Source organism: Lepidochelys olivacea (assembly GCF_965140295.1).
Source record: "Lepidochelys olivacea isolate rLepOli2 genome assembly, chromosome: 1".
NCBI classification, from domain to species: Eukaryota; Metazoa; Chordata; order Testudines; family Cheloniidae; genus Lepidochelys; species Lepidochelys olivacea.
In genome coordinates, this window is record NC_140411.1 from 152,480,369 (window position 1) to 152,507,830 (window position 27,462).

General features: G+C 38.9%; 1 protein-coding gene across 1 annotated transcript in view; it reads right to left on the bottom strand.

Annotated features, from left to right (window-relative positions):
* CFAP47 (cilia and flagella associated protein 47) overlaps positions 1 to 27,462 on the bottom strand; it is a 649,074-nt gene that overhangs the window by 65,081 nt on the left and 556,531 nt on the right. The window contains exons 58-60 of the mRNA XM_084621504.1: positions 7,335 to 7,494; positions 6,268 to 6,362; positions 2,395 to 2,556 (exon numbers count right to left, since the gene is read on the bottom strand). Of these exons, the coding sequence (XP_084477630.1) occupies positions 2,395 to 2,556; positions 6,268 to 6,362; positions 7,335 to 7,494 (417 nt within the window). The remainder of the gene's footprint in view (positions 1 to 2,394; positions 2,557 to 6,267; positions 6,363 to 7,334; positions 7,495 to 27,462) is intronic.

Consider the following 27,462-nt stretch of genomic DNA (forward strand, 5'->3'; position numbering starts at 1 on the left):
ATACTCCTTGTCTGAAAAGATGTAATGTCCCAAATCAATGTCTTGCAATACATGCAGAAGCTAGTGTTAAATATGAAATATTATTGCCATGCAAAAAACATGCACATCAGGCATCTGCTAGTGTTTCAGAATGTTGTCTCTTATTTGCTGAAGTCACATTATTCATTTCAATTTAAATGCCATAGTATTGGGGAATTAGATATAGTAATGTTTAAAATGACTACAGTTCATATATGATACAATTATAAAGACTACGGCCATGTTATTCTATTTTTAAGAAATATACCTTTATACTTGGATATACAACAGCTCTTTCAGGGCCAAATAAGGTCATGTGATAATATTTACAACTAAAAAGAGACAAGATTATATGCTGGGAATTACAGAGCATATTTTTCTAGACTTAATTCTATTGTTTTGTAAAATGTGAATACAAGGAAGCTAATCTGCAGAGCCTACTGTCCACACAGTGTTGATTATCCTGAATTGTGCAGTACTAGATTAAGTTTCTGTTATTCACCCTCCACTCCCCTCCTGGTTTCATAGACATTACACAAAAGACAGACTATTAAAAAGTCTGGAGTCAGTGACCTCAGATATTCAGTTCTGCTGTCCAATATTCGCACAATAAACCAACCCAGAAAGAAGAAATTAGACAAGTTTAGGGCAAACTCTTGCAGATTTCACAATGAATTGTAATAAAGTTACCTAGCACAGGACTTTCTGCAAAACAGTGTTAATGTACAACAGAAAAATTCACAGGACAAGGTCTGGGCCTGGCTCAAGTGGTACAAATCAACCACAAAACTAACTTAACTGGCCCTTAGAGTGGATCCTGGGGTGGTGTAAAACTGCAATGGCAACTCTCACACTGCCACCCATCTTGGCTTCCCCAGTGCAGGGGCTGTGGAGGGCAGGGTTTTGTGTGTGGGGTGGGTGGCGGTTGGGTTGTCCCTCCTCCCAGTGTAAAGGTAGATTAAAGCCACTTTACAACCTGAGCAGACCTTGTTTACTTATTCATAGAACATTTTTAGGATGAATTTTTCATAAAAGGCCTCTATAATTTTGTATCCACAATCGAGTCTAGATGCAATTTTCAGGGCACACTCATTTGTGGATTCAAAGATAACACCTCCTGATTTGTGGTGCTACATGCTTTTACATCTGTAACGTTGGGGAGATGTCTAAATTCTAACATTTGCATCTTCAACTGATTGCAAGTATAACACTGTCGGTGCAAACTCAGAAGTCAGATTGAGCTCCCATAGAAAATTCAGCTCCTTAAGATCAAATTCTGATCCCACACTCTCACTCTAACTTTCATGGGAGTAGTGTGAGTTTATCTAAAAGCAGAATTTCTGTCTGATGTGTAAGGGATATACTACTATTGTAAAAAGATAAAGAACTGGGTAAAAACATACAATTTCATCCACTGTGACTACAATTTGGGAATTGCTAAAGGTGATATTTGAAGAGCTGAGCATCAACGCAGTGGGTCAAATTCAGCCCTGGCACAAGCAAGCACAACTCCCATTTATTTATTTCAGTTGAAATTGCATCCACTTGTAGAGAGGTTGGATTTGGCCCTGTTTGTCAGGCTATTCACACAGAGCTTAAGGATTTAGGAAATATTGTTAAGTGTAAGGGAAATTTGCTCTGTCGCAGGGTCTCACTAGGTGCAGAAAACAAGTACTGTAGCCTGTGCAGACTCTCTCTCTCTCTCTCTCTCTCTCTGTCTCTCCAGGTACTTACAACATCCTCCCCGCCCCTTCTCTCTCTGAAATTGTTACTATGAGAGGAGTACAAAAAGATCCCAGAGGAAAATAACTTATATCATATCCTGGGCTGATGAAACAAGTGAGCAGCAGTGATCTTTTGTTTAACTTTACTGCCCCTACTCAGCTCACATTATTGCAGGTAACAGGCCCAGTGGTGGGGAATGTGGCATATAAACAGGACAACCCACTCACAGATGTCTCCCTTCATACCCAGCATATATGCATTTACTACTCATCTCAGGGTTTATGCAAGCCACACCTTTTTAATCAGGTAATGCTGTACTGCACATGCTCATGAATACAAACACAGCCTAAGTTAGGTAATTATTCACTGGATAGTAAATGGGAAGCCAGCCTCAGACCTGAGACTGGTGATTGGTGCAAAAAGAATAAGCATCTCCGCCTGGTTTACAAGTCCACCAATATGCACCCCCAGACATATGCTTACTGTTATATGCCTATTGGGGTATTTGTTAGGTCCAGTATGTAGTAGGGATTTTCTCGCTTTTGGAAGCAAGTCCCCATCTCTTTTCAAAGACAGGACCAGGCTCTAGATAGTGTATTATTTGCAGGGTGCACTATAACTTGAAGTATCTGCTGTACTGTGCTTTCTTACCAGCAGTAACCTGAACTTCATCCTGGACACTGGGTGTCTTAGTTTTAGTGGTGATCGCAACATTTCTTTCTACTGGCATAGCAGTTGTTCCAGAAACCACACCAGTTAACAGAACTTCCACTCGCTCCTCCACTCTGTTTCTGGCTTGACAGCATACAACAGCTACAGGAAAGAAGGGATCGATTTTTGTAAAATGTTACTTTCCTGAAAAATTAGTTTTTTGATTTTAACAAAATAACTAAAAATATAAGGGTGGGATATCTTTAGAAAGATGCTAATACCAGGTATTCAATTACCCCAATTGGGACTGAAATTGTGAAGAAGAGCCAGTCTTACTGTTCCCTTCATATTCTGTCTGATAAAAACGCATGGTAAGATGTTGCTCAATTTATTGAAAAAACATTCTGGACTAAGTAATTAATTTCCACAGCTGCTTCTCAAATAACACTTGAAAAGAAATCTCTGCAATTTTTTTGCAATTATGAAATTTAGAAATTTAATTTAAATTCATTTGAAAATAAAACGGTACAGTATCCTTTAAAATATTTTAATTGGAAGTAAAAATAGGTGCTACAGAAAAAAAGAAATTCAAAAGAAAGTTAATAGTTGTGGAAACTGAAAATGAATTTTTTTATATCTTAATTTAAGATAACATGCTGTTGCTCAGAGTTGAAGTTTTAGAAAACATTTAAAACAGTTTTAAAGAAACATACTAAGATTTAAAATTTTGCAACTTTAGTTTCCCTTAAATATCTGAAGTAAAGGAATTTTAATATTCAATATGACTTCCTTGAATTCTGTAAATTATTATAATCCTCCCCTGAAAAATGTTTCAATTTTCAATACAAGGGTGTTTTATCCAGTGTATTATAGTCTGTAAAACCTTCTTGAATATAATTCTCTCAACACCATGAAAGATTAGTAAATTAGATCTAGAAATTGAAGGGCAGTATTATGTTCCCAGATAAAATGATTCAGAAATTTCCAGATGTCTCAAAATCCACACAGACTGGGACAAAGAGCTGATTATCTGTTTCTCAATTTTAAAATATCAATGTTCTTTCCTTCAAAATTATGCCCAAGTGAATATCAAAAGAATTATTTATTCTGTGATTATGAAAAAGGTAAAGATTTTTTTTATCCACACAGATGATTAGCAGTGACTTATATAGTCACAGATTTTTAGGTTAGAAGGAACAATTATGATCATCTAGTTTAACTTCCAGCATAATACAGTCCATAGAATTTTACCTAGTAATGCCTGCACCAAGACCATAACTTCTGTTTGGGCTACAGTGTATCTTTTAGAAAGACATCCAAACTGGATTTAAAGTCTTCAAGTGATGGAGAATCCACCACATCCCTTGATAAGTTATTTCAATGGCTAATTACCTTCACTGTTTAAAATGTAGACCTTAATTCTAGCCTGAATTTACCTAGCTTCAGCTTCCAGCCATTGGATCTTGTTATTCCTTTGTTTGATAGATTAAAAATCCCTCTACTATATTCTTCCCACATAGGTACCTGTAGAGCATGATCAAGTCACCTCTTAACCTTCTCTTTGATAAGCTAAATAGACTTAGATTTCCACATTTCTCACGAAAAGGCAGGATTTCCAGAACTTATATCATTCTTGTAACTCCTTTCTGACCACTTTCCAATTTTTCAACATACAGTACTTTATGAAGTCTGGAAATCAGAACGGGGCAGTGTTCCCATAATGGTTTCATCAATACTGTAGACACAGGTAATATCACTTCCCTATTCCTACTTCGTATTTCCCTGTTTACATATTCAAGAATCACACCCGTCCTTTTTGCCACAGCATTGCACTAGAAGCTTCTGATCAGTTGGTTATTTACCAGAACTCTAAATCCTTTTCAGAGTCACTGCTTTCCAGGATACAGTCCCTGTATATGGTTCAATCACTGCTTTCGTGCCTCCAGGTGTCAGGTCACAGAGTTTCAGGGGATCTTTTACTCTAGTGCGCCCTCTAGTCAGTTGATCTGGTTCTACCATGATCTTTTCTTGGTGAATTACCCCTCTGGCCAGGGAACACTTACATTCAACCCCCTTCCAGGGTTACAAAAGTCCAACTAAAAATTCAGAGATCCCAGTGCATAATCCTGACCCTGTTGGGTTTATCCACAGCCTGTCCCCTGGACTTAGTCTCTGCACACTGCCTTTGGATAATGATTCCCCATTTACAGTTACCATTGGAGAGCTATCTATTAGCTACTTTTTAATCTAATATGTACTACATTAATTTTATACAATGCAACTTTTTATAGTCATATTGTGTGGTACTAAGTCAAACATTTTACAGAACTCTCTTGGGATGCAAAGACGGACGAGGCTCTCTCTAATCAACCAGAACCACAGTCTGAAGTTTTGACATCACAGCCTGTAGCTTGCAGGCAATTTTAATCATACTATTTCCAAAGAAAAAACAAGATAATCCTTCTATTTAGGATAACAAGTTAATGAAAAAAATGGATTTCTAGAAGATTACTTGCTATGGGCCACGATCCTACAATTGGTCAATGGCACATCTATAATGGGACGTAAGTACATATGTAAAGTGCTTAAGTGCTTTCCTGAATTGGAGCCTATATTTAGAAGGATAAAGTACAGTCCATTTATAACTCTGGATTGTGCGATGGAAAGAGAACTCACAGTATATAAATAATTGTTACTAAATTGCCATTAAAGGCTATTGATATTCAGAATAAATGAAAAGATGTTGGTGTGAAGTACACATATGTATTGTGCATAATTTACATGGCAACAGAACCAGTTGTAAATATTCTGAGTTTTCATAACAGCTTTTAGAAATTTAAGATGTGACAGCTTCCAATTATATACAGTAGTATGTCACTTAAGCAATTTATTAATGCTAACGTTTTTAATGTATAGTTACCATACCTAGTGAAAACAATGGCCTAAAGAAAAGAGATATTGATCTCAATACTTGCTGGTTTCACAGTACACTAAAGTTTTAAAATAAGAACAAAAGCATTCACCTTTTGTACACATAGTTTTCATGCTAATGAGAAAAGTTATAATGGTGTCACACTGGGCACAAGTGGAATATTTGATAATATTCTGCTTCCCTCCTTTAATGAATAAAGAGGAAATTAGTGAGATGAAAGCTCTAATTAATATCACATTGGCATCTGCCTGCAAGTTAAAGGTCCTTAAACAAATTAGAACAATGACAGTACAAATAATATCTATTCCTATTAAATTCAATAATTTTAATCCTCAAGACATCTCTCATTATCTTCCCATACTAACATAGGTTGTTGTTATTTGCCAAAGGGAGATTCAGTATAAAGTTGACCAGAAAATTTTCAAGAGCCTTTATCTACTCACAGGCAGTGCTTTTATGAAGGCTATTAGTGTCTAAACCAGTTCACAATGTCCATGTTATTTAACAGAATTTAAAGTAAACCAATTCTGAAGTTATACTGTGATTAAGAAATAGATGTATTTTAATTTAGTAGCGAATGATGCCCTATTTATTTCCAAAGTGAGCTAAAACAAAAATCCCATAAATATTAGTCTATATCATTTAGTGCAAATTAGTTTTCCCAGGAGTGTTATGGAAAAATTAAAATGATTTGCAGTCTTCCTTCAGAGTTTGCTTTAGGATAAGTAGCAAAATTCTTCTGTCAGATTTACTCAGTGGATGCTGATTCAATATTCTGCTCTCCACACATATTTGCAAAGGTGTTCTGCACATACAAGCTGAAATCTACCCGTGTCAGCCTTCTGTATGATGCAAGTTCCAAGTGTTAGATGTCAAAAGGCAAGCAACTGTTTTGATTTTATTACAGTTCTTATGTTTGTGGCTTTTCAGCTATTACATACCTGGTGTTGATTTATACGGTTGTGCTTCAGGGATTCCATGAATTGGGTAAATCCAGCATATTCCATTGATTTCCCCATTCTCTGACATGGTGATGCTGTTTGAAAATTCAAGTAAAATATGTAATTAACTTAGAATAGCTGAGAAACTGATGTTATTGATGCTAACTTAAAACTGTGGCCAAGACTAGGAACTTTGGGTGCCCAACTTGAGACACTATGAAAGCCTTATTTAGTCTAAAGGCGGAAAAAACATGGAAATAATTCTTTCAGATATGTTTGTTATTTTGTGGTCATATTTCTTGAGTTCTTTCATGGGGCTCACTCCCTTTTCTACTTAAATTATCCTGGACTCCAAAGTTCTCAATGTGCCTGATTATTTTCCATTCCCTTGCATCTTATGCAATCATTAACAGCTATGCACAGCAACTGCAAAATGGATGTAAAATGGAACCAAATCAGAATGGTAGTGTTTTACACCCACTTTGCAAAGATGTGAATTTATCACACAAGAGAATTGAGCTGTGTATTCAGGATATGAGAACACTTGGTCTGATCTGCTCTCACTTATGTCAGTGCAAATATGGAGCAAATTCACTGAATTTGATAGTTATATTAGTGGAAAATCAACAAAAATGGAATCAGAATAAAGCCAAATATATCTCTGATAATTGCTTACACAAATATATCAAAAGGATATTTACTGATTTATTATTAGTTCAAATTTGGAACTAATTCAAATTAGTTCAAAGAATAACGGAAGAATCCAACTGTTGTTCATCTAACCTACCTAAAAGCAGTGACAAGGAATTCTCTTGAGTTTCCAAATTTAAGAAAATGAAAGGCGGGTATTCAAGCTGACGGAGTGCTAGCTACCATTGCAGTTCTTTGTTTGGATATTTAAACACTTACATAGAAACATCTCACAGACTGGACAAATTTCTGCCCTTAAAAAATACACATGCAATTTCATCTGAAGGCAATAGGAGTTGTATGCATATGTCTGAGGGAGAAAGTTGACCATTGGCTGAGTATGTTCAACAGTGATTTTTTCCTATCACCATAATTACCTTTTCAGTTCTTTGTTTAATTCAGCAGGATCATCATAGGGCCAGTTTTCACCATTTTCTTTCACTACATGAACAATCACCACAGCTTCATACAATTTCATCGTGTCAGGCACAAACAATACCGGGATGTCCAGTTTACCTTTTGGAGGTAGTGGGATTGCTGTAAAATAATACAACAGTTTGTCACTAAGGTGGTAAAGGCATATTTTGAAAGCTTTGAGTCATTTAGTCACTTTCTATTTATACATTTATCTTTGTCTATCCCACAGAATATTTAGTTTGGTCTTTATCATAAAGGACTATTTTCTCAATTGGAACAAAATTACTTTAACCTTTTATTGCAAGTAGTCAAATAATATATTGTTGCTCACAATGAGATGTACAAATGCATGCTTTACTTAAAACCCCAGCTCCTGGAGACAAGTGCTTACTTGAAAATCCAAGCTCTCATTTAAAAAAAAAGGTTCTAACCTTAATAGTCGTGGAGAAAAGCTTGCAAATGTGACCAGAAGGCACCTTGCAGGCTCAAAAACCTAGAGGTGAATTAAATATGCAAAATATGTATTTTAAGTCATAATTTTAAGGTGATCCCATGATCTTTTGGGGTCTGACTCATGAATTGTGAATGTTTGGATTTAATACTATCAAAAACAATCCTTTATAACTGTCACATCTACACATGGCTAAACTGTTTTTTCTGATTTGCCTTTATTTAATTATAAATATTTTGTATGAGAGGAAATAATGAGTACCTTTGGGCAGGTAACTGCAACCTCAAGTGGAACATTCAAATTCTGTAGTGGGTGCTTTAAACCACTATTTTGAATGATCTTTTGATTTCACAGAAATGTTTACCTACCAAAGTTTTATTTGAAATATATAAACTGTAAAACCTGGTATAAGTTTCCAGCTTTCCCAAAAGAAAATCTTCTAAAGAGGGTCCTCTGAGCATGACCTTCATTTTAGTAATGGTATTATTTTATCCTGGGAGATTCATGTTTAATCACTTCAGTGGTAGTACATTTCTTCATGCAGCTTGATTTTTGGTCTGTAGCAAAGCTAGTAGTTAGCAGTGAAATAAGTACTTGGAAATGAAGTAGCGATATACGTTCTCTTTCCTAGTACTCAATTAAATACTAGGTTTGAACCTCTGCTAACTCGTTTTCTGATTACTGTATTTTGTGTCAGATTTTCTGTTTTATAAAGATCAAGTCATCAAGATCTTAATTTCTGTTAAACAAGTTAAAATATAAATTTGTACAGTGCTCAGACTATTACTGCAGAAATGAATGGATATACTATTCTGGAGGGTAGCCAGATTTCACAGAGTGAAGTCAGGGACATGTGTGTGTACATGACTGCACACATATCGCCCACCTTTGCTCGCTCCTGCTGCAGCTCTGTGCATGCTGGAACCCCTGCACTATGTTGAAAGCAGACTAAGACCTGCTCTAACTTGATCAGGCTGCAATAGTCACTGCATTGTAACACAAAGCACTAAATACTACAGTGCAGGGGTGGCCAAACTTACTGACCCTCTGAGCTGCAAACGACAATCTTCAGAAGTCTGAGAGACGGGACGCGCCTGCCAGGGTTCAGGGCTTCTGTCCCTCTCCTGCTGAAGCCCTGAACCCTGGCAGGTGAGCCCCATGGGGCTGATGCCCTGAAATCCCCCTCCCTGTGGGGCAGAAGTCCTTAGCCCCACCAACCTGCCGCAGGGAAGAAGCCCCAAGCTACCCCCCAGCCCCCGTCTGGTAGGTGGAGAATGAGGGGAAATGGGGGGCTCCATGAGCTACATTTTAACTGTAAAAGAGCCGCATGTAGCTCATGAGCCGCATTTTGGCCATCCCTGCTCAATATATGGTCAGCCCCTAAGGCACTCAAATGCTGTATGCGATACGAAGTGTTGTTTTGGTTGACATCATAGACAAAAGTCTACATTACAGAAATCGTCATCACAAATGGCACCCTAGCCAGCAGTTTCAACAGAGGCTAAATGGGCCTGGAGATTGAACTATTTTACAGTACACCAGGGTTGAAACATATTGGTAGCTGTGACCATTCTGTACCATCTTTCTGTCACTTTTCAATCGCACTTAGCGCTTTTAAAAAACAGATTTGATTTTATCTGTAATAGCTAGGCTTGGAAGGATTAGATTTTTATTGTAAAAGTAGATTTCATTGTACATGCTGAAACTGAGAAAATATTTCCATTGATAACTGAAATTTGTAGATAGACAAAGTAAAAATGCTGCTTGAGAAGTTATTAGTTTGATTTAAGGATATTTATTTTGTATATTTTGACATATGATGTTGTGTTTTAAAGATTATAAAGCTTTAACTTTTGAAACTCAATATCTGCTGTCATTAAATAATTATTGTCTGATACCTCCCCCCCATTATTTTGTTCAACTGTGGAAATGTGCCCTGGGCACCCCCTGCTCCCACCGAAGGAGTTATCTGGCTGAGTGCCTAGTCAAGGTGCAGCTTGGGCCCACGCTCTCCAGTGCTGCCTGTCTCTTCCCTGGCTGGCTGGCTGGCTGCCTCTGTAAGCCCAACTGGCTCTCAACTGGCAGGTAAGGTCACATGGGAGGTTTCAAACCATGACCCCTTTAGCTCGTCACCCTGTGCTTTCGCTCCAATTGCCCAGGTCAAAGGTGGCCCTAGTCAACTCTTCCGGTTGAGATAGAGGGAGTGGAGGCTGGAGTGAATGTGCTTGATTTTGCTCCCTACTGGAGTGACTAGAAGATCTCATGAACTGGTGATGACACAGGACACAAGGGGTCCCAATCAGGCCACCGGGGGGCTCACAGGACATACGAGGAGGCATCCACTATTGATCTTACCAGGTTTATTGGGGTTGAAGTCTTCTGTCCTCTGTCCATGTCAGTGTGGGTAGTACAATGATGTCAAACATAATAAATAGGAGAACTCTGTACAGAAATCTGAGAGTCAGAAGAGTCGTCCTCAACATAATCCAAAGGGGATGGCAACTGCTCATCCTGGATATAGGAAGTCCTGAGTAAGGCGGTATAAATGAAAGATGCAGAGTCGGTGACCCAGCAAATCTCGATTCGAGTAGTTGTCCAGTACTGGTAAGTAATGGTAAGTCCAGCTCATTGGAGACAAGGAGGTCCTTCGAGAATCTCAGCTGCTGTGGTACTGTTGGTATATAAGTGGAAGATAGATAAGATCCTGTGGAGGTTGGCTTCAGTATCGATGATACGGATGCCAAACCCTTGGTGTAAAAATGTCGCAGGTCAGACTCCACTGATACCAATGCAGAGGTACTTAATGATGTATAGGTACTAGGGGTACATCAAGATCTGGCGGTGCAGATCTCTTTGAGGAAGAATCTGTATCAGCCCTGGTACAGTGGTCCACAATTGAAGAGTGCCAAGTGCCAAGTCCTGTTTCGTAGTATGACACTTTAGATGCCCTCACCGTACTGAAGCCAATCGGAGCCTTTATGGGATTTCATCTGGAACCTGAGGTCTCTGGAGCTTTCTTGTGCGTTGATGACCCAGAGAGTTAGAATGTAAAGTTCTCTGTACTGTCAACACCAATGCAGATGCTACGTGGCCTGAGGCATTTGATGACGGAGACCATGAGGTGGACATAGCAGCAGTGCTTGTATCCCTCAAGGCTCTCAGTGACTGGGATCCTGAGGTAGATGGGGCACTAACTACTTGAAAACTTGGGTATGGGTGGTTGTCAGAACCGAGGCCAGAAGCTGATCTTAAGGCTTTCTTTGTCATCAGTAATTTAAACTTGATCTCCCTGTTTTTCTGAGATCTCATTTTGAAGGTGTAGATTTTGAAGGTGTAGACTTACTGGGGATATGATGGACTCCCAAACAGCAAAGACACTGAGCATGCCCATAACTGACCGAGATAGATTCCAGGCAGGAAAGAGTTTTTGTAAAATCCACAGATCCTAGCATACCCCAGAACAAAAGTTCAGAATAACCCCCTTAATGAAGAAAAAATGAAAGGAAAAAGGAGGGGACTGTAGTCCCAACAACTACTACCAAACTAAACTAATTAATGCTACGCTACTAAACTGAGGAGAGCAGGAGCAGCTCTACACTGTCTCAGGTCAAAGGTGGCTGACAAGGAACTGCGGGCGGTTCTCCCATGCAGACCTATATGTCCTTGGAAGGGGCACAAGGACATGTAGGGTGCATGTGTGGGCCAAACAGGCTCTGCTAACAAACATCTCCAAGCAAAGGCACAGGAGTGTAAGCACACCTGAACGGGATCACCCATATGGACTCTCCTTGAACAAGAAACCAGGATTTCTGAGCTTCAGTATTCTTCTGTGGGCAGCAAATGGCTGTGAAACCCAATGATAAATGTGTTCCTTAAGTCCTAGTGGCTTACCCAGAGATGATCACAGCCTACTACTGCTATCTGTTTCTCTTTGGCTCAAGTGGCAGAGGTCTGTGCAGTGGCTTACAAGTTCCAACCCTGCCGGTGAACCATGTGGGAACCAATGTAGTTCCACATGATAGAATTTGTTTTTTCAGATTTCATTTTTTAAAAACTTAGGAAGCTACAACAAAAAACCACTATCCTCTCATTTTGACTCATTTTCCCTCCTCTCTCTTCAGGGTTAACTGCTCAGCAAAGGGATTTGGAGAGAAGGATAAGAGTGGTAAAGCCCTGTCCCCCAGTTTCCTCTTGTTGGAAAACAGCTCTAGACACCAATTTAGCTCTCCCTGGTTTTTAAAGCCACTACTTTCCACTTCGGATTGGATCGTTAGAAAAGCAGCTAGCTAGTCAGCTGCTGCAAGCACCAAAACTACATCTCAGCATATAGTGGGGGGCGATTTCAGTACGCCTCAGCATCACAGACCCCATTGCAACTGACTGCCTGTGGTCTCATTTGTCTGTACTGGTAGTTCGGGATAGCTGGAGTGCAGTGGTGCTCTGGTGATATTTCCTTCCCCTGGCTATGGCATCTAGGCTGACGGCTACAAGGATAGTATGGCATACTGTTGCTACACCAGACTATACTACCTGGAAAATCTCCAGCTAGCCAGTCAAGCTATCTTTATGGCCCCTTTGCATTGTCAGAGCAGCACTGGAGTAGCAGCTGGGCTGAAGATCTGGTCCTCTAGCTCTCTGATAAAACAACATTAATAAAGTAAGTTGTGGTTTTTTTCAAAAGCTACAAATTAGACGAGTTTATTTTTATTTTCAGTTATTGTAATGTATGAAAAAATCTGAGAGTTTGGAGAATTATTCTGTGTCCAACTGTGTATACAGTAGCTAATTCTGCTTGTTAAAGAACACAGGTGCTTCTCAAAATAAATATTGTAATGATGAATCTATCCTGATCTCCGGTCAGTGGAAAACTGATCATTAAACACCACACTAATTTTATAATACCACTGCTAACTCATGATACAGCTCAATAAACAGCTTATTATTATAAACTATTTATAATGACAGTAATTCTTACATTATTAGGCTTGCTTATGATTGTCAAGTAACCAACTGGTCATTACCTGCTAGTAAAGATTGATTTCCTTATGATTTTCCCTAATTAATAAAATAGATATGAAATAGGTATAATGGCAAAAACCATACACTGCTTTATGTTTCTCTTCTGTCATTTTTACTTGGTATGTATCTGCCAGCAAACACTGCATATTAAGGACTTGTTTCTACTTCTCTCTAAGTATTTATATTGTAGTAATCCCTGTAGCATATAGACACGAAATATCCATAACTCTCTCTCCAGAGAGTTCAGAGGCAGTACATCTTTAATTAAAAATGCATTGTCACAATTTCTAATGACCTTTGATCTAGGTAATGACAGTTACATGCTATTTTTTTATTAGTGAGGAAACAGATGGTCTTTTGTAAGCAGACTGTAGTCCATTGAGGGCTTTGAAAATTGGGAACATAACCTTGAATTGGATTAGATATTGAATAAAAAGCTAGTGTCACATGTTCTAATTTACCTGTTCTACTTAGAAGTTGGGTTGCTGCATTCTGAGCCATTTGTAATGTTTGTGTCTACCGTGTCAGCCCTAGGTAGGGTGCACTTCAAGAAATAGCCTTTATTGAAGAAATGAAGGTGTGGATAACTATGCCCAAGTTTTCATCTGTGTGAGGACTGGATCCATTTTTCTTTCCAGGTGGAGTGGAAAAAGATATTTATAGCCATTCCTGCAGCTTGGAAATTCAGATATACGAGGTAAGACTATGCAAAACTCTGCTAATTTAGGGATGAACACCCTCAGTGGAGTGGGCCATGGATTCCTCAAGATCTCTGAAAGGCTTCCTCTTGCTTACTGACTGCACCTTTGTCTTTCCCAAGATGAGTTTCAGCCAGCTGTTAATCACCTGGACATACGTTTCTTCACAGCACTGATGTAGGCAGGTTATGGTGTGGTCAGCTTTAGAAAGGACTATATCATTGATTTATTACTGGCAATTGAGCTGGCAGCATTTCAGGTCGTCTTCCAGTGCTTTATCATAGATGATGAACTGGAGCCCTGTGGGATTCCACAGGTGAACACTCTGGGTGGGGAGGAGCAGCTGCCCATCACAACCCTCTGAGAACTAAGTGAAATAAGCAGAACCATCTGGCAGCAAGTCTCTCTCTTCTTGCTAGGTTCCCCAAAAAGGCTATAATGACCTCAGGATCATCTGTGCTGAAAGCAGTAGATAGGTCTGCTAAAATCAGTCATGATTGTCTTGTCACTGTCCATCGCTAGGAAGTCAATATGATTGGCACTCTCTTTGTGTCACAGTCAGAATCCGCATGGGAAGAGGATAGATGCTGCTGGAGATGATTTGCTAATACCTCCTCAGTGAATTCACTCAGAAGGGGAGGGTTTAAGATCAGGTAGTTAGCGAGATATTGCCAGGGCTCTGGTAGGTTACTGTCCCTGAGGGATGCATTGATCACACTAGTGTGCAGAAGGCCCAGGTGATCTTTGCTTGCCTTCACCAGCTAGAAGAGGCAAAATTCTGGCTCACGTGTGGAGAGTAAGACTTCTCTGGGCACTTCCACTGGGAGTGAATATATATCAGTGCTTTAGGCTGATTTTTACTGACTCTGTTACTCTGGTGAGGTTGCTTCAGACCCTCCCCTCCACTTGGCAGTGAGCTTTGCCTGGGGACATGGATGGGTAAGTATAGCAGTGTGACTTGCCTGTTTTACACTGGTCTTGCACAGCTGGGTAGTTTGTGTAAATGGAAAGAACACTTCCCTGGATCCATCAATGAGGATTCAAGGTGGGTCATTATGGCTGGCCCTGTGTCTTGCTTGGAGATTGCTTGGGGAAATCCCTTTGTCGTCATGACACTTTTTCATTCCTGGGTCAGTGGGTCACAGGTGACATCTGCTTGTATGCAGATGTCTCCCATGATAAGACTAGGTGCCTGCAGGGTTAGGCATGAAACAAGATTTGTCTGCTCTGAAATGAATTTTTGGATGGTCTGTATATAATTAGAATTTCAGCGCTGAACATGTGTCTGACTCACATGTCAGTCAGGTGCATTTCAGCAGTTAGGCTTTCAGGAGCCTCGGTACACCTCAGGATAGCTGGGAAGATGATGGTCACTTTACCTCACTTGTCACCAATGTATTCATGGAACCAACTTCAGAGAGGAGTCTCCAGAGGGTATTTAAGTTGGTGTAATTTACACTATCTTCATACCCCTTCCACAGACATTATAGTCTGGCTCACTGAATCTGAGTGCAAAGAAGTCTATGTTGGTGCAAATCATACGTAACAAAGAAAGGAAAATAGCTAATCCCAGGAGGGTGTAAAAGGCTGAAAGCTAAATTAGCCCTCATCCTACATTAACTTAAAGATTTTTATATTATCTCCTGGCTCCTCAGCATGTAACCAAAGCATTTTATATTCCCTTAAACATTGTGTGTATAAGTAGGCATAACGGTGTTTAATTGTGCATAAAGGAATCTAATGTACACAACCTTGCATGTCAACCTTCTTGAGTTTGGGCCAGAGTGTCTCCTCCCCCTGCCCCATCCCACCCACACTTAGTGGCTGTTTGCTTCCTGAATTATGAGAGCTTAGATCAGTCCATTCCCACTGTGGATGCCTGCTGATGGGGCTCTGATGTCAGTGTTTCAATCTAGAATTAGAGGCCATATTTACCTGATTGCTTTTGAGGATGTTCCTTCCCTTATTAGGAAACCAGACCTTATTATATGGAAATTAGACCTTAACCAGGGATACACAAATGTCTATTTCAAACTTGCAAAATATTTGAAATTGATTTGAGAAGTGTTGGGGTTTGTTTAAAAAAAAGTGAGTGGCATGAGAGGAAGAATAGCTGTGTCAAGTTTTTACCCTTTATTTGAATGGTTTCACACCATCACTATTAGAAGCACACAAAGGACAATGTAGCAGAGACAGAGTGTTTGTTTGCCATTTCATGACTCTTGCATTTTATAAAATTTTGTATAACTCTGACAGATACTTTGTGACTTTTTTTGTTTAGAGCTTTAAATTAGAAGGATTTCTTTGTGGTACTAAAGTTAAACAACTGCTATTTAGATTAAAACAAATGGATCAAGAACAGAGCTCAGTAATTAAATATGTACTTTTCTTTAATGCGATTTATTTGGTTTTTAAATGAAGCCTGTCTAAAAGGCCAGGCATGAACTTTCCTGTTCATTTATAAAATTATCCTTCTCTAACTAATAGCCTACAGTACAGTTGCTGCTGAAATAAAAAACTACTTAACATATGACAGCAATATCTATAGCCTTTATTTATCATAAAAGTGTAGTAATAACTAATGCTACAATACATAAGATTGAAACTCATTTTAAAACATATTGCCAAATACAGTAGTTCATTGCTCTGGTAATAACCATAACAAGAAAAATTACATTTTTAATAGTTTAACTTTTAGATTAAATATACCAGTAATAGAAGTTAAATAATGAGGAGCATACTCTTGTTTAGGATACATGCATAGTATCATAGTGATGGTATTTTTCATTCCTAACACAAGGTTTCTGCCTGATACATTTTAGGAGAAAATCCCCACCATCACCACCACACTCCCATGCCATATTGAGTAGCCAAGTTTGGTGCAGGAATGTTCGGTGGTGGTGAGGGGAAGGCTGTACAACCTCAGTTGAACCACTCTGTGGCAGCCCCTTGTAGCCACTGTCTTCCCTTGCTGGTATGGCATCCATGCTCTGTGTGGGTGTCACAGGGTTGCCAAGCATCAAGACACTCATGGCCTTGCTTCAAGGCCGCCCTCATCCCAACTGCTATTGCATATGTATAACTAGGCTGCTGACAGACTACAGAGATTCCCTGCAGTTTCTCCTCAAACCTGCTATGGTTGATTTTACAGGATTTCAGTCTGAGGACTTGGAGCTAAAAGCTGAGAAGGGAAGAGGTGGAAGATGACTTGTCCAGATGGTGGGGTAGAGAAAAGGGGTCAGAGTACAATGCAGCAGCTGTACATAGGGCACAGGTTAGGATGGAAAAATGGAATGGGAGCACAGAGAACAATGGGCAGCAGGACTTAAGAAGCAGAGGAAAAAATGGGGGAAGGATGGGAGGCAAAGACAATAAAATGGAGGAAGGTGTGGGAGGGGAGTCAAAGGAAAAGATGGGTGGACACAGGATTGCGGATGGTACTTAGACAGCAAAGTGTGAGAGATACTTACAGTGGGGATACATTTTCTATCTATGATTTAACAGTAGGTTGAGTATTTTTCACTTTTTTTTTTTTCAATTCCAATTTTCCCCAAGCATCTGGATGCGGTGTAGACAAAACTTTGGAACACTGTATAAAACCTTCATTTACCTACTGACAACTATGTTGGCTGACTTCAAAGGGTCCATCTTCCTCCTGTGTGTACCCAAGTGTGGGCCTGAGTCATAAGCCACTGAACTCTATGGAAGAACTGCCCATTGACTTCAACAAGCTTTGGCTTGATGCCTAAGAGCACTGGGAAATGAGGGAGCTCTCTCTCTCTGGAGCACATGCAAAAAATAACTTGCTTTACTCACAGCTGTGAGTAAAATCACTTGGCATACACCTGAAAACTAGGCAACTATGGATCCACATAACACTGGAGTCTCTTGCCCAGCCCTGCTATTTCCCTGGCCTGCTCTTGCTCCCAAGCGTCACTGTGTAAGAAACTTCAAGACAGTAAGATAATGCCTGGCAAGCTGGCACACTGCAGATTAACACCTTGGCTTGCTACACACTTATTGCACACTTAGTTACCATGTGGACAAGCCCTATGAGAACAACACTGGAAGCATCACATTCATTATGTAGGAAAGATGGCATGTCCCTTTTGGCAGACAACTATAAAAAGACTTCAGTCCTACCCAATTTGTCAATGAAGGTTAAAAGTTCACCTTCCCCTGCGAGATGACACTAGCAGGAAGTTCCGCTTTTCCATCTCTCCTATACAGTAAAACCATGACTAGTTTTATCCATTTAATCTCATTTTTAAACCAAAATACACACTGAAATATCTTGAATTTGTGGTTTAAAAAAAACTATAACTTTCAGTTCAGGTGTAATTGAATTGTGGACATATGTCATATATCTTTGCTTATTTTTGATAGATATTTTTATTTTCATTTTAAACTTTTCGTAACCATCGGTAACTGTTCTTATCACTAAGTACACAGTGAAATTCTGAAGTTATAGAAGATTTTAATCAAAATATAAGTATGACAAAATCAGAAATGAAATTGGTACAGCTGCATCTTTTTACGTTTTGTATTCAGCCAAACATTACACAATTTACGACAAGTAGCCAGAAATTGTATTACATGTTAATTTTCAAAGAAATCAACTGTATAAAAGCAAATCTTCTCTGATTTATTCTTGGCATGTGAATGGTGAGGGATGCAAAGATTACTCAGCACTTTTATCCTTTCCAAAGTTTATTCCTTGACATAGTTCATAACCTCTTGATAGAGTCAAGAAAAAAAAAAGTATAGCTTTTAGTCTCTTCTGTGAATCTCCTGTACTATTTCCCTGAGTTTCATCATTGCTCATTGTTGACAAGTCAGTTCCCACAGTTGGGCAAACATGCTTCTGCAGTAAGGTTGGTTTGCATATCATATTCCATGGTGTCTCAGTACTCCACAGAAACCAAAATCTAAGGCTAATGTACGTGTCTTAATGATGACAGTAAACTTTTTTGCTACCTTTCTGACTAAATAATTGAAGATAAAAAAAAAGAAACCCCTCTCTCCTGCAAGGGATTTTTTGACTCTTGATTTTTATTTACCCCACAGAACTATCTCTGACCACGATGTTGTATGGTTTTTTTTCTCTGAAAGCAGGAATTCAATAATCTATTTCTGAAAATGTGTGTTTTGAAAGGATTCCCTGAGATGACCTTCAAAGATGCTATCACAGCTTCTTCTCGACTAACTTTGCATGTGGATCATTTGATCAACTCCTTTGGTCTACTAGAAGTTTTTCAGAAATTACAGTATTGCATGATCCCCAATGATCTGGATGGCGAATGGAGTAGAATCAGCAGATATCTGTGTGACCTGTCATAATTTTCAGCAGGAATACTAGAAATGGAAATTGGAAACAGGTTCATAAACTCTGCACCTGTGCAGAGGACTGGGATTGAGTCTCTCTCCAACGTGTTATTGGTGTCAGGATTCCAACACACTCAGTCAGGACCCTAGGTCAGAGCAGGGGCAAACCTGAGCTAGGGAGTAGAGGAGGAGTGTATAGCCAGATTCCAAGCCAAGGTTGATACTCAGAATCAGTGTCTGAATCAGGTTTCAGGGTCCAAGTCAGGAGGCGAAGTCCAAATCAAGCCAAGGTCAAAGCCAGAAGTTCAGGAGCAAGGAGTGGTCATGGCAGCTACAGGACATCTGCACTGTTGCCTGGACACCTCCTGGAATACCCCTTTGGCTTCCTGCCCTCTATAAACCTATTGAGAGCCATGGGTTTGCTGCCTCTCAGACCCCTTGAGGCAAGGACTTCCCGGGGTCTGTCTTCACAGCAGGTCTTGGACAGTGGCACTATCTGGTTATAGCAGCTGCTATGTGGCAGTGTAGAGATGCTGGCAGCTCCGCAGGACTGGGTTCTAGACCCTCAGGGCCTTACGTTTGCATGGCAATCTGAAAAATAAATCTGATGATCTGTGATTGTGACAGGTGGTACTGATAACCTACTGTGGATTTCCTTAACAGTAACACAACTGAAGGAACAGAAGTTTGCTCCAAGACAAGACATTGGCAAAAACATTCTGCATCAAGAAATTATGGTGGGGTGGCAAGCTCTATTTCTTCCTCAGAAAAATCTTTGGTTTCAAACTTGTCTTTCACTCTGACATGCTCCCTGTTAGTTCTGTCAAGAGAGAAAAAAGATGTTTTCCGAGAGTACCTGTACGTGGTGGGTGTGTCTTGTATCCACAGCTCTCCAGGTTGCAAGATGTTCTGTTCTGAATACACTCTGACAGAGTCCCACACCACATCTACTTTCGTTGAGGAAAGGCTCAATCTGATTTTGAACCAACTGCTCTGGCTATTTATTCATGCCACTGCTGCCCAGTTGTCGTAGCAGGCAAAGATATATCAATATAGATTGTGAATCGCAGGTCAGAAAAGGCTAATTCAACAGCCAAAATTTGGAGAATGTTGGAGCAACTGATATTCATGTGTTCAAGATCATGTCCAGATGTGGGAGCTCCGGGATGGGAATCCAGTAGGAACAAATGAAATCCACTTGTACAAGAGATAAAATGACTTTACCATTTTCAGATTAAATTCAAATCTGGGAGACCTGGAGAAATTTATGAGTGGGATTGTATGATGGGATTGCTTGTTAGGGTGGGAGGTTTTGGCAGCCCTGATGGTCCCTTCCAGTTTATGTCTTATGCTCCTAAATCTCATGCTTCAGGGTTTAAGACTGCCACCCACATAGGTCAGGAAGGGATTTTTACTCCACAGTGTATTCTGGGGTTTTTTGGTCTCCTTCCTCTGAAGCATCAGAGATGGCTGTGGCTGAACATGGGACACTGGACTGAGTGGGCCAGTGCTCTCAGGTGGCATCAAGCAGTCTTTCTGTCATGTGCTCCACTGGCTGGCCCCTGCTTGGGATCTAACTGATCACTGTGTGGGGTCTGAAAGGAATTTTCCCCAAGGTTAGATTGGCAGTGACCTTGGGGACTTTTCACCTTCCCGTGCAGCATGGAAGGCAGGTAACTTTCCAGAATTATCTGCCTATAGCTTACTTAGGTACTTAATGGAAATCTCTTCACCAGTCCTCACTTGGTGTTATTTGAAAGGCAGGGTGAACAAGTGCAGAATTAAATTGCCTTTTTCTTTAATATATAGGAGATGGTGTATGAAGGCAGGATTAGGAAAGACAAGAGTGATTCCAAATATAGGGATAGAGTTAAATGAGTAAATCTGCAGTGAGCAGCCCTTCTTACTGCATTCCATTAATTCCTAGATTTTGAGGCCATTCTGATCATCTAGTCTCACCTCCTGCATAACAAAGGCGAAGGGTTTTCCCTGAATAAATTTCTGCTTCATGTCCAGTAGCTGTAGACCCTAATCTAGAGCACATCTTTTTGAAAAACATGTAATCTTGGTGCCCAAATTTTCCGTGATTTAAAATCCACCATATCTCTTGGTAAGTTTTTCAAATAGTTCATTGCCTTTACTGTTATGTCTACACATTACTTCTAGTCTGCATTTGCTGAGCTTCAGCTTCTAGCCACTGGATCTTATTATACTTTGGCCTAATGGATTGAAGAACCCTCTATTAAATTTTCTTTTCCTACGTTGGTACTTGTAGATTGTGATAAAGTCATCCCTTCTGGTTGTTAAACTGTACCAACTGAGGTCTTTGAGTCTCTCACTGTAAGGTGTGTTTTCCGATCCTTTAATCATTCTTTTGGCAATTCTCTGAAACCTCTTCACTTTTTCAGTATCCTAGTTAGACACCAGGACTGCACACAGAATTCAAGTAGCAACCACATCAATTCCAAATACAGAGATAATACATCCTCCCTACTTCTAATTGATAGCCTTCATGTCCAACAATTGCATAAGCCCTTTTACCACAGTGTTGCCCTGGGAGCTCATGTTCAGCTGATTATCTACCATTATCTCCATGACTGATCAGATGGGTCTGCACTGTATTGTGGGAGATACAGTCCTCCAGGAAGGCAGGCTCATAGGAGACAATGGGCCCAAATTATAACTCCCATAAGGCAATGCATTAGAGAAACACAGTTTAATGTTGTTCTGACTTGGAAGGAAATCTTTTGGGTCAATTCAACAAAACTAAATGAAATTAAACATTTTGATTTCAGGAATGTAAAAATGTATTGTTTCAACTGAAAATGTCTAACAGTAGTGTTTTGACATTTCCAAATAGAATTTTTCTGAATTAACAATCTGAAAATTTCAAAATTCACCTTTTCCTTCTGTTTCAAGACAAAACAAATGTTGAAATGCTGGAATTCCCTGTGGGATGGAAATTCTAAATTTCACTCAGCTCATAGCAACAAGCATATATGTTGTTGGTTGAGGCTTTATTCTATTTACATCTAAGAAATATAATCAAGCCATGATCACTGGCACCTAAGCAACCAGTAATTTTTATTTTTGTGATTAATTCTTTGTGTGTCAAGATTAGGTGTAATATAAAATTCAGCTCTAGAGGTCTAATACACAATTCTAATAGACTTCCCTCAAAAAGTGTACTGATTACAAGCAGTATTAAAAGAACACAGTCATCTTAATTCCTACAGACACTATCAGTCTTAGCTCCTAGCATAGGGACAAAAAGGCCCTATTAGAAGACACAAATCTCAGTGTATCATTGTTTATAATAGCTGTTAGTTACTTTCCAAGTGAACAGTGAGTGTACTTTGTCCCACTACAGAAAAAAGGGGAGGTAAATACTTAACTACCCAAAATCGGTTGTGCCTTGAAGTGAAGTCAGTACTGTAATAGCCTACAGTAGTATACTGACTGTAGGACCTTCTCCTCCATTCCTTTCTCTAAAAACATTTAATATGAGGTATTTTTAAAAGAGAAAAATACAGTACAAAACTTGAGAAGGGATAGTAAACAGAAGTTATATGGGATATTTTCTACAACTGCAATTACTTTAAAAGAAAATTCAAAGAACTGTAGTAAAATAAACAAAAAAAAGCAATTTAATTGCTTATATTTTATAGCTTACATTTTACTATAAATGGAGCAGCAACTATGTTGTTGAAAAGTAACATCTTTTGTGATACTAGCAACGTGGTTTCTACTATCAGGTAGTTAAAAAATGCTGAATTGGAGTTTACATTTGATAATTAGTTTATAGAGAGTGAGTGGTTCTGCTCAATTTGCTAATGCTCTGAATGCTGGGCTGGGAGCAAAATGGTTAAATGCAGGATTTCTTTTTTTTGGTCAATGATAGTAAATCTATTCCTCTTCTGCTTAAATACTGGTTTGAGAAATCAGAACTATTTTATTTTATAAATATGTAACATTAAAAAAATTAAACTGTTGAGTTCTTTTTCTGATTATTAAACTAGTATTGTATCTGGCTTAAAAATGGGTCTCTTAGCACTGGGGTTTCATACTGCCAATATGACTTTTCATCAACATGACTACGTCCTTCAGAAGGTTCAGAAATGTCAAACGCAAATAACACCCCCTAATTTCAATTAGAATTTGCAGCTTATTAAATGCTGGGAATTGCTTTTCGGGATGTTGGCTGATTAAACGAGACTGTAGCCTTCTTTTAGAAATACAGCTCTTCCAAATAATTCATTTACAAGCAGCAAGGTTTCTGAGGGAAAACCAAGCAGCTTTAGAAAGCATACCTATTCACCCAACTATGTCTGTTCTATACATTCTAGTCAACTCTGTGAAAGCAATGGTTTGAGGCATACCCATTACTCTTTAGGAAAAAAAAGTATTGTCTATAAAAACTATCAGTGCCCCCTTTTTCCCCCTTTCAACTTGAGGATGTAGGAGAATGCAAAACTACGTAACTTCAGTAAGGTCAGCCCTGCTTTGTACTATGCAGCAGAGCAGAAAATAATTGTTTCCAAAATGGGCTTATTTGAAAAAATAAAAATACTATACTGTAACTGATTCACCAAATCCAACAATGAAACCAATGTGTTTTTTTCAGCCTGAACCTTTACACAACCTCAACTCTCTTTTATGGTTAGATAGGCCCTTCCCCTTGAAAATGACACCTATCTCCTCTTATTACAGATACAGGTTCTTCAGTTTTAAGATGTAGAACTTGTGCTTTAAGTTTGATGCTGTTCTTGGAATTCACCCTGCATCGCATCTCAGAGGAGCCACCGCATCACTGAGCTTACAACATCCCTTCTTCCTTGTGAAGTCTCAAACGAAGGGAGAAGTCCTTTGGATAAGTTCCCTGGGCTTCACAATAGCAATTTTAGTCTCAATCATATTCTTGGTACCAACACTTAGTTTACCATGAATGAACAGACACACAAAAAATCTTACAATGCATTATTTTAAATTCTATGTACATGTTATAATGGGGGATACACAAATCATGATACATAAATGCAGGTATTCTGACAGTGCCAGTTAAGTTTGGAAAGCCTTTAAAGAGTTTCACTTCCTTTTAACAAGGAACTAAAAGGAAGTGAGACTCTTTAAAGGCTTTACAAATGTAACTGGAATGAGCTTCATTCATTGAAATACAGCATTACACTAATTAGTACTTCATACCTGCTCTGTGATGTCATCTAATAGCATGAAACCAGCTCTACAAATAAATAGCCACCAATTCAACCAGCAAAATGTTGCTGAGGAAAAACTTTAGATATAAAAGATAGAATGAAAACATGGCCCCAACAGCAGTCAATGAGGTCCGCAGATTGAGTGTAGCTGAGGTAATATAAATAGCAGGAAAACACATGGATTGCATTAGGATTCAATGTGGAACAGGCACTGATACTTATAATTAATAGAACTAAATTTTATAGGCTATTACCCTTTGTTTTATCTTAAAATCTATTATGCAGGGGAATAAGATTTAAAGTATATAGGATTTTAGTGCTTGTAAAACAAGCAGAGAAAGGTTATAGTAGTCAATGTAAAAAAAAAGTCAGTGCAATCCATGTTCATTTAAACTTAAAAAAGCAAAGACATTTAGCATTAAGATTCTCAAAAGAACATGAAATTCCCCACGTCACAATCATGAAACACTGCACAGTGCACCATACTATTAAGCAAATTTTATGTATTTAATAAATATACTTAAATTATGGGAACTGCTCATATCTCAATTAAATCAGAGCTTGAATCTGTTAGGTCTCTGAATATTAATTCTCACAATACCTTTGTGAGGGAAGTAATATTAACAATTACATATGAACAAAAGAAACTGAGCCACAGCAGAGAAGTTAAAGTGATTTGCCCAAGGTCACATAGTGAGTCATCAGCATAGTTGGTCCCCAGACTCTTAAACCTGTGCTCTGACCTCTAAATTACAATTGTTTTCTAAGTAGAACTTGCCAAGCCTTGTGATTTCTGGTTCATAAGAAATATCAGTTTTTTATATTTTGGGTTCATTTTGACTCAGGCAGAAACCAATTTTTTTTTTTTTTAAATTTTCACAAACTGGCAATTCTGAAATTTTGGTTTCAGAAGCACCAACACATGATGTTTCTGAAACAAAATATGCTTCCCAGGACGAAGATGCTGCGTGAAACTTAGAAGTCTTGCAGCAATCTGGGCTGCATGGTTGCCTGCAGCAGACTCAGGAGCTGAATCCCAGCTCAAACTGGAGTTCTCAGTACTACCAGTGGGGGGCATGGATCCGTGTTCACATCGCACTCCCCATCAGCACCCGGCCCAGGACAGGGAAGCTAAGGATCCAACCAGCGGAACAAATTCGGTGATGAATCCTGGTCACATGCCATCTGAGGCACGTTGCACATACACTAGGAAGAAGTACTACCAGTTTCCTTGATGTGGATGTGGGAGCCTAGACCTAAAAGCACCAGCTGCAGCTCAGTCTTTGAGAACTTCCAGACTCCTTGTGATAAGCTGGTGGAAACTAAGCTTCTATTAGAACTGAAGCTCCCAATCCACATGGTGTGGCTGCTAAGGAGCTGCAGACCATGGAAACGCTATGTGGACTGCCCAGGACCAAGAACCTCAGGTTTTCAGGGTCTGTGGCTCCATAGCTGTCCTGCCATGCCAGGGCTTCCTGCTGTGAAACCAAGAGTCTGCAAACCCTGAGAGCTTCCAGGCTCCTGGCCACAGAGTGGAAAGCCAGGAAACCCTGCCTCAGGCCAGGGGTCTTAGAGACTAGGATAGGCTAGTGGCTCTATGGAAGCCTGGGGTCCATAGCAGCACACCAGATGAGCTGACCAGAAACTACACAGGTTTCTGACAGAACAATGGATTTGCTTGCAGTCATGGACCTCTCAATTTTATTACCAGTTTTGCAACTGACTTACTGTGAAATCTTAGTGCAGTCACAGTCTCAGTTTCCCTACTTGTAAAATTAGTATAATAGTAAATCCTCCTCAACTGGATAATGTTACATAAGTCTAAAGTACTACCATTAATTCATTTCCATTACCTAGAATTATTTTCTGAGAGTTACAATAGGTTGTGCAAATCAAGGTTCCACCCATGGAGAGCAGGCATCATCTTCTAAATTCATCAAAATTGTTTTAATAATAAACTAAGCAGTGTTAGATGCTTACGCCTAGACCACTACAGAGCAAATTTGCTTCCTCATTCCAGAAATTAGAATTTGGCAGAGTTCTAGAAAGTTGAACCTATCTCCAACATTTGCAGTCATGATACTCTAAATGGGTTAGTGCTCTGTAGAAGAAATACCTTCAGTTTCTCCCCTTTCCCACAAGACAGTAATATAACAAGTGACCACAACTGTATTAGAGGATTTTATAAATGTTGCTAACATAAACCTCTGTGTCCAATTAATGATATTCTGTTGCAGGAGTTGATGACCTTTTAATATTAACATATTGATTCGAATGTTTCTGATCTAATTGTAACGCTAAATCTCTCCTCCATATTTCTCTAAGGCTATCCTAATTCTAGCCTATACATGAGGTTAAAATCCTATCTACTATATACCATAATTTCCAAGCCATATATATACTATACATTTTAATAGTGACAATGCCTTAGTTATACTTGTCATTAAAGCATCTTTTTCTATTTGAAGCACCACACATTCACCATTATTGCCTAAACTGATTTTTTCCTCAGACTGATAATGATGTGACTCTTCAAAGGAAGGAAAATATTGCTTAAACCTATATTTATTTTTTCAAATCCAACCAGGCCAAAATGCCATCATCAATTATTTCTAATGATGGAGGATTTCAGATTGGTCTCTTTTTAAGTGTATAAGGTTTTAGCATAAATATTTTAAACACTGAGAACCATATATCATGGGCATGAGTTACCGTGGATAGAATGGAAAAATTATTATTCTAGCAGTCCTAAAACCTAAAGGCATGGTGAGAGGTAGCAGCAGAAGCAGCCTCTTCCCTAAATGCATCCGGACAGGTTCAACACCAGAAATTTCATCAAACCAAAATAGGACTTGTCTAATCATAAAGGCTTTATGACAGAAAAGTAAATTGGGGAATCTAAATTCTCTTTTGTAACTAAAAGATACAAATTTTTAATGAGAATTTGAATAATTTATCTCCCCCATAAAAATGTTTTGAATAGTTGGTTAATTCTATTAGAAGTATGATTGAATATCCAGGGAAGAGAATTAAAGTGGTAGAATAATGTGGATATGATGTTCATTTTAATTAAATTAATCCTTCCCTACAGTGAACGATTTAAATGACTCCATTTGTTAAAAGCTAGAGTTATGGTATTATTGGGTTTAGGATAAGTTTAATATCTTGTGGGCATAGTGAAATTATATTATATATAATATAAATAAATGTTTTGGTGAATATTTAGGCCCTGATTCACTGAAGCAATTAAGTACATTCTTAACTTTAAGCATGTGATTAATCCCATTCCTATTCAGCAGAGCACTGAAAGCATATATGTAATCTACATCATAAGATCCCAGCACAGTCACTCTGAAGCCTAGAATGTCTGTTGAGTCAATGT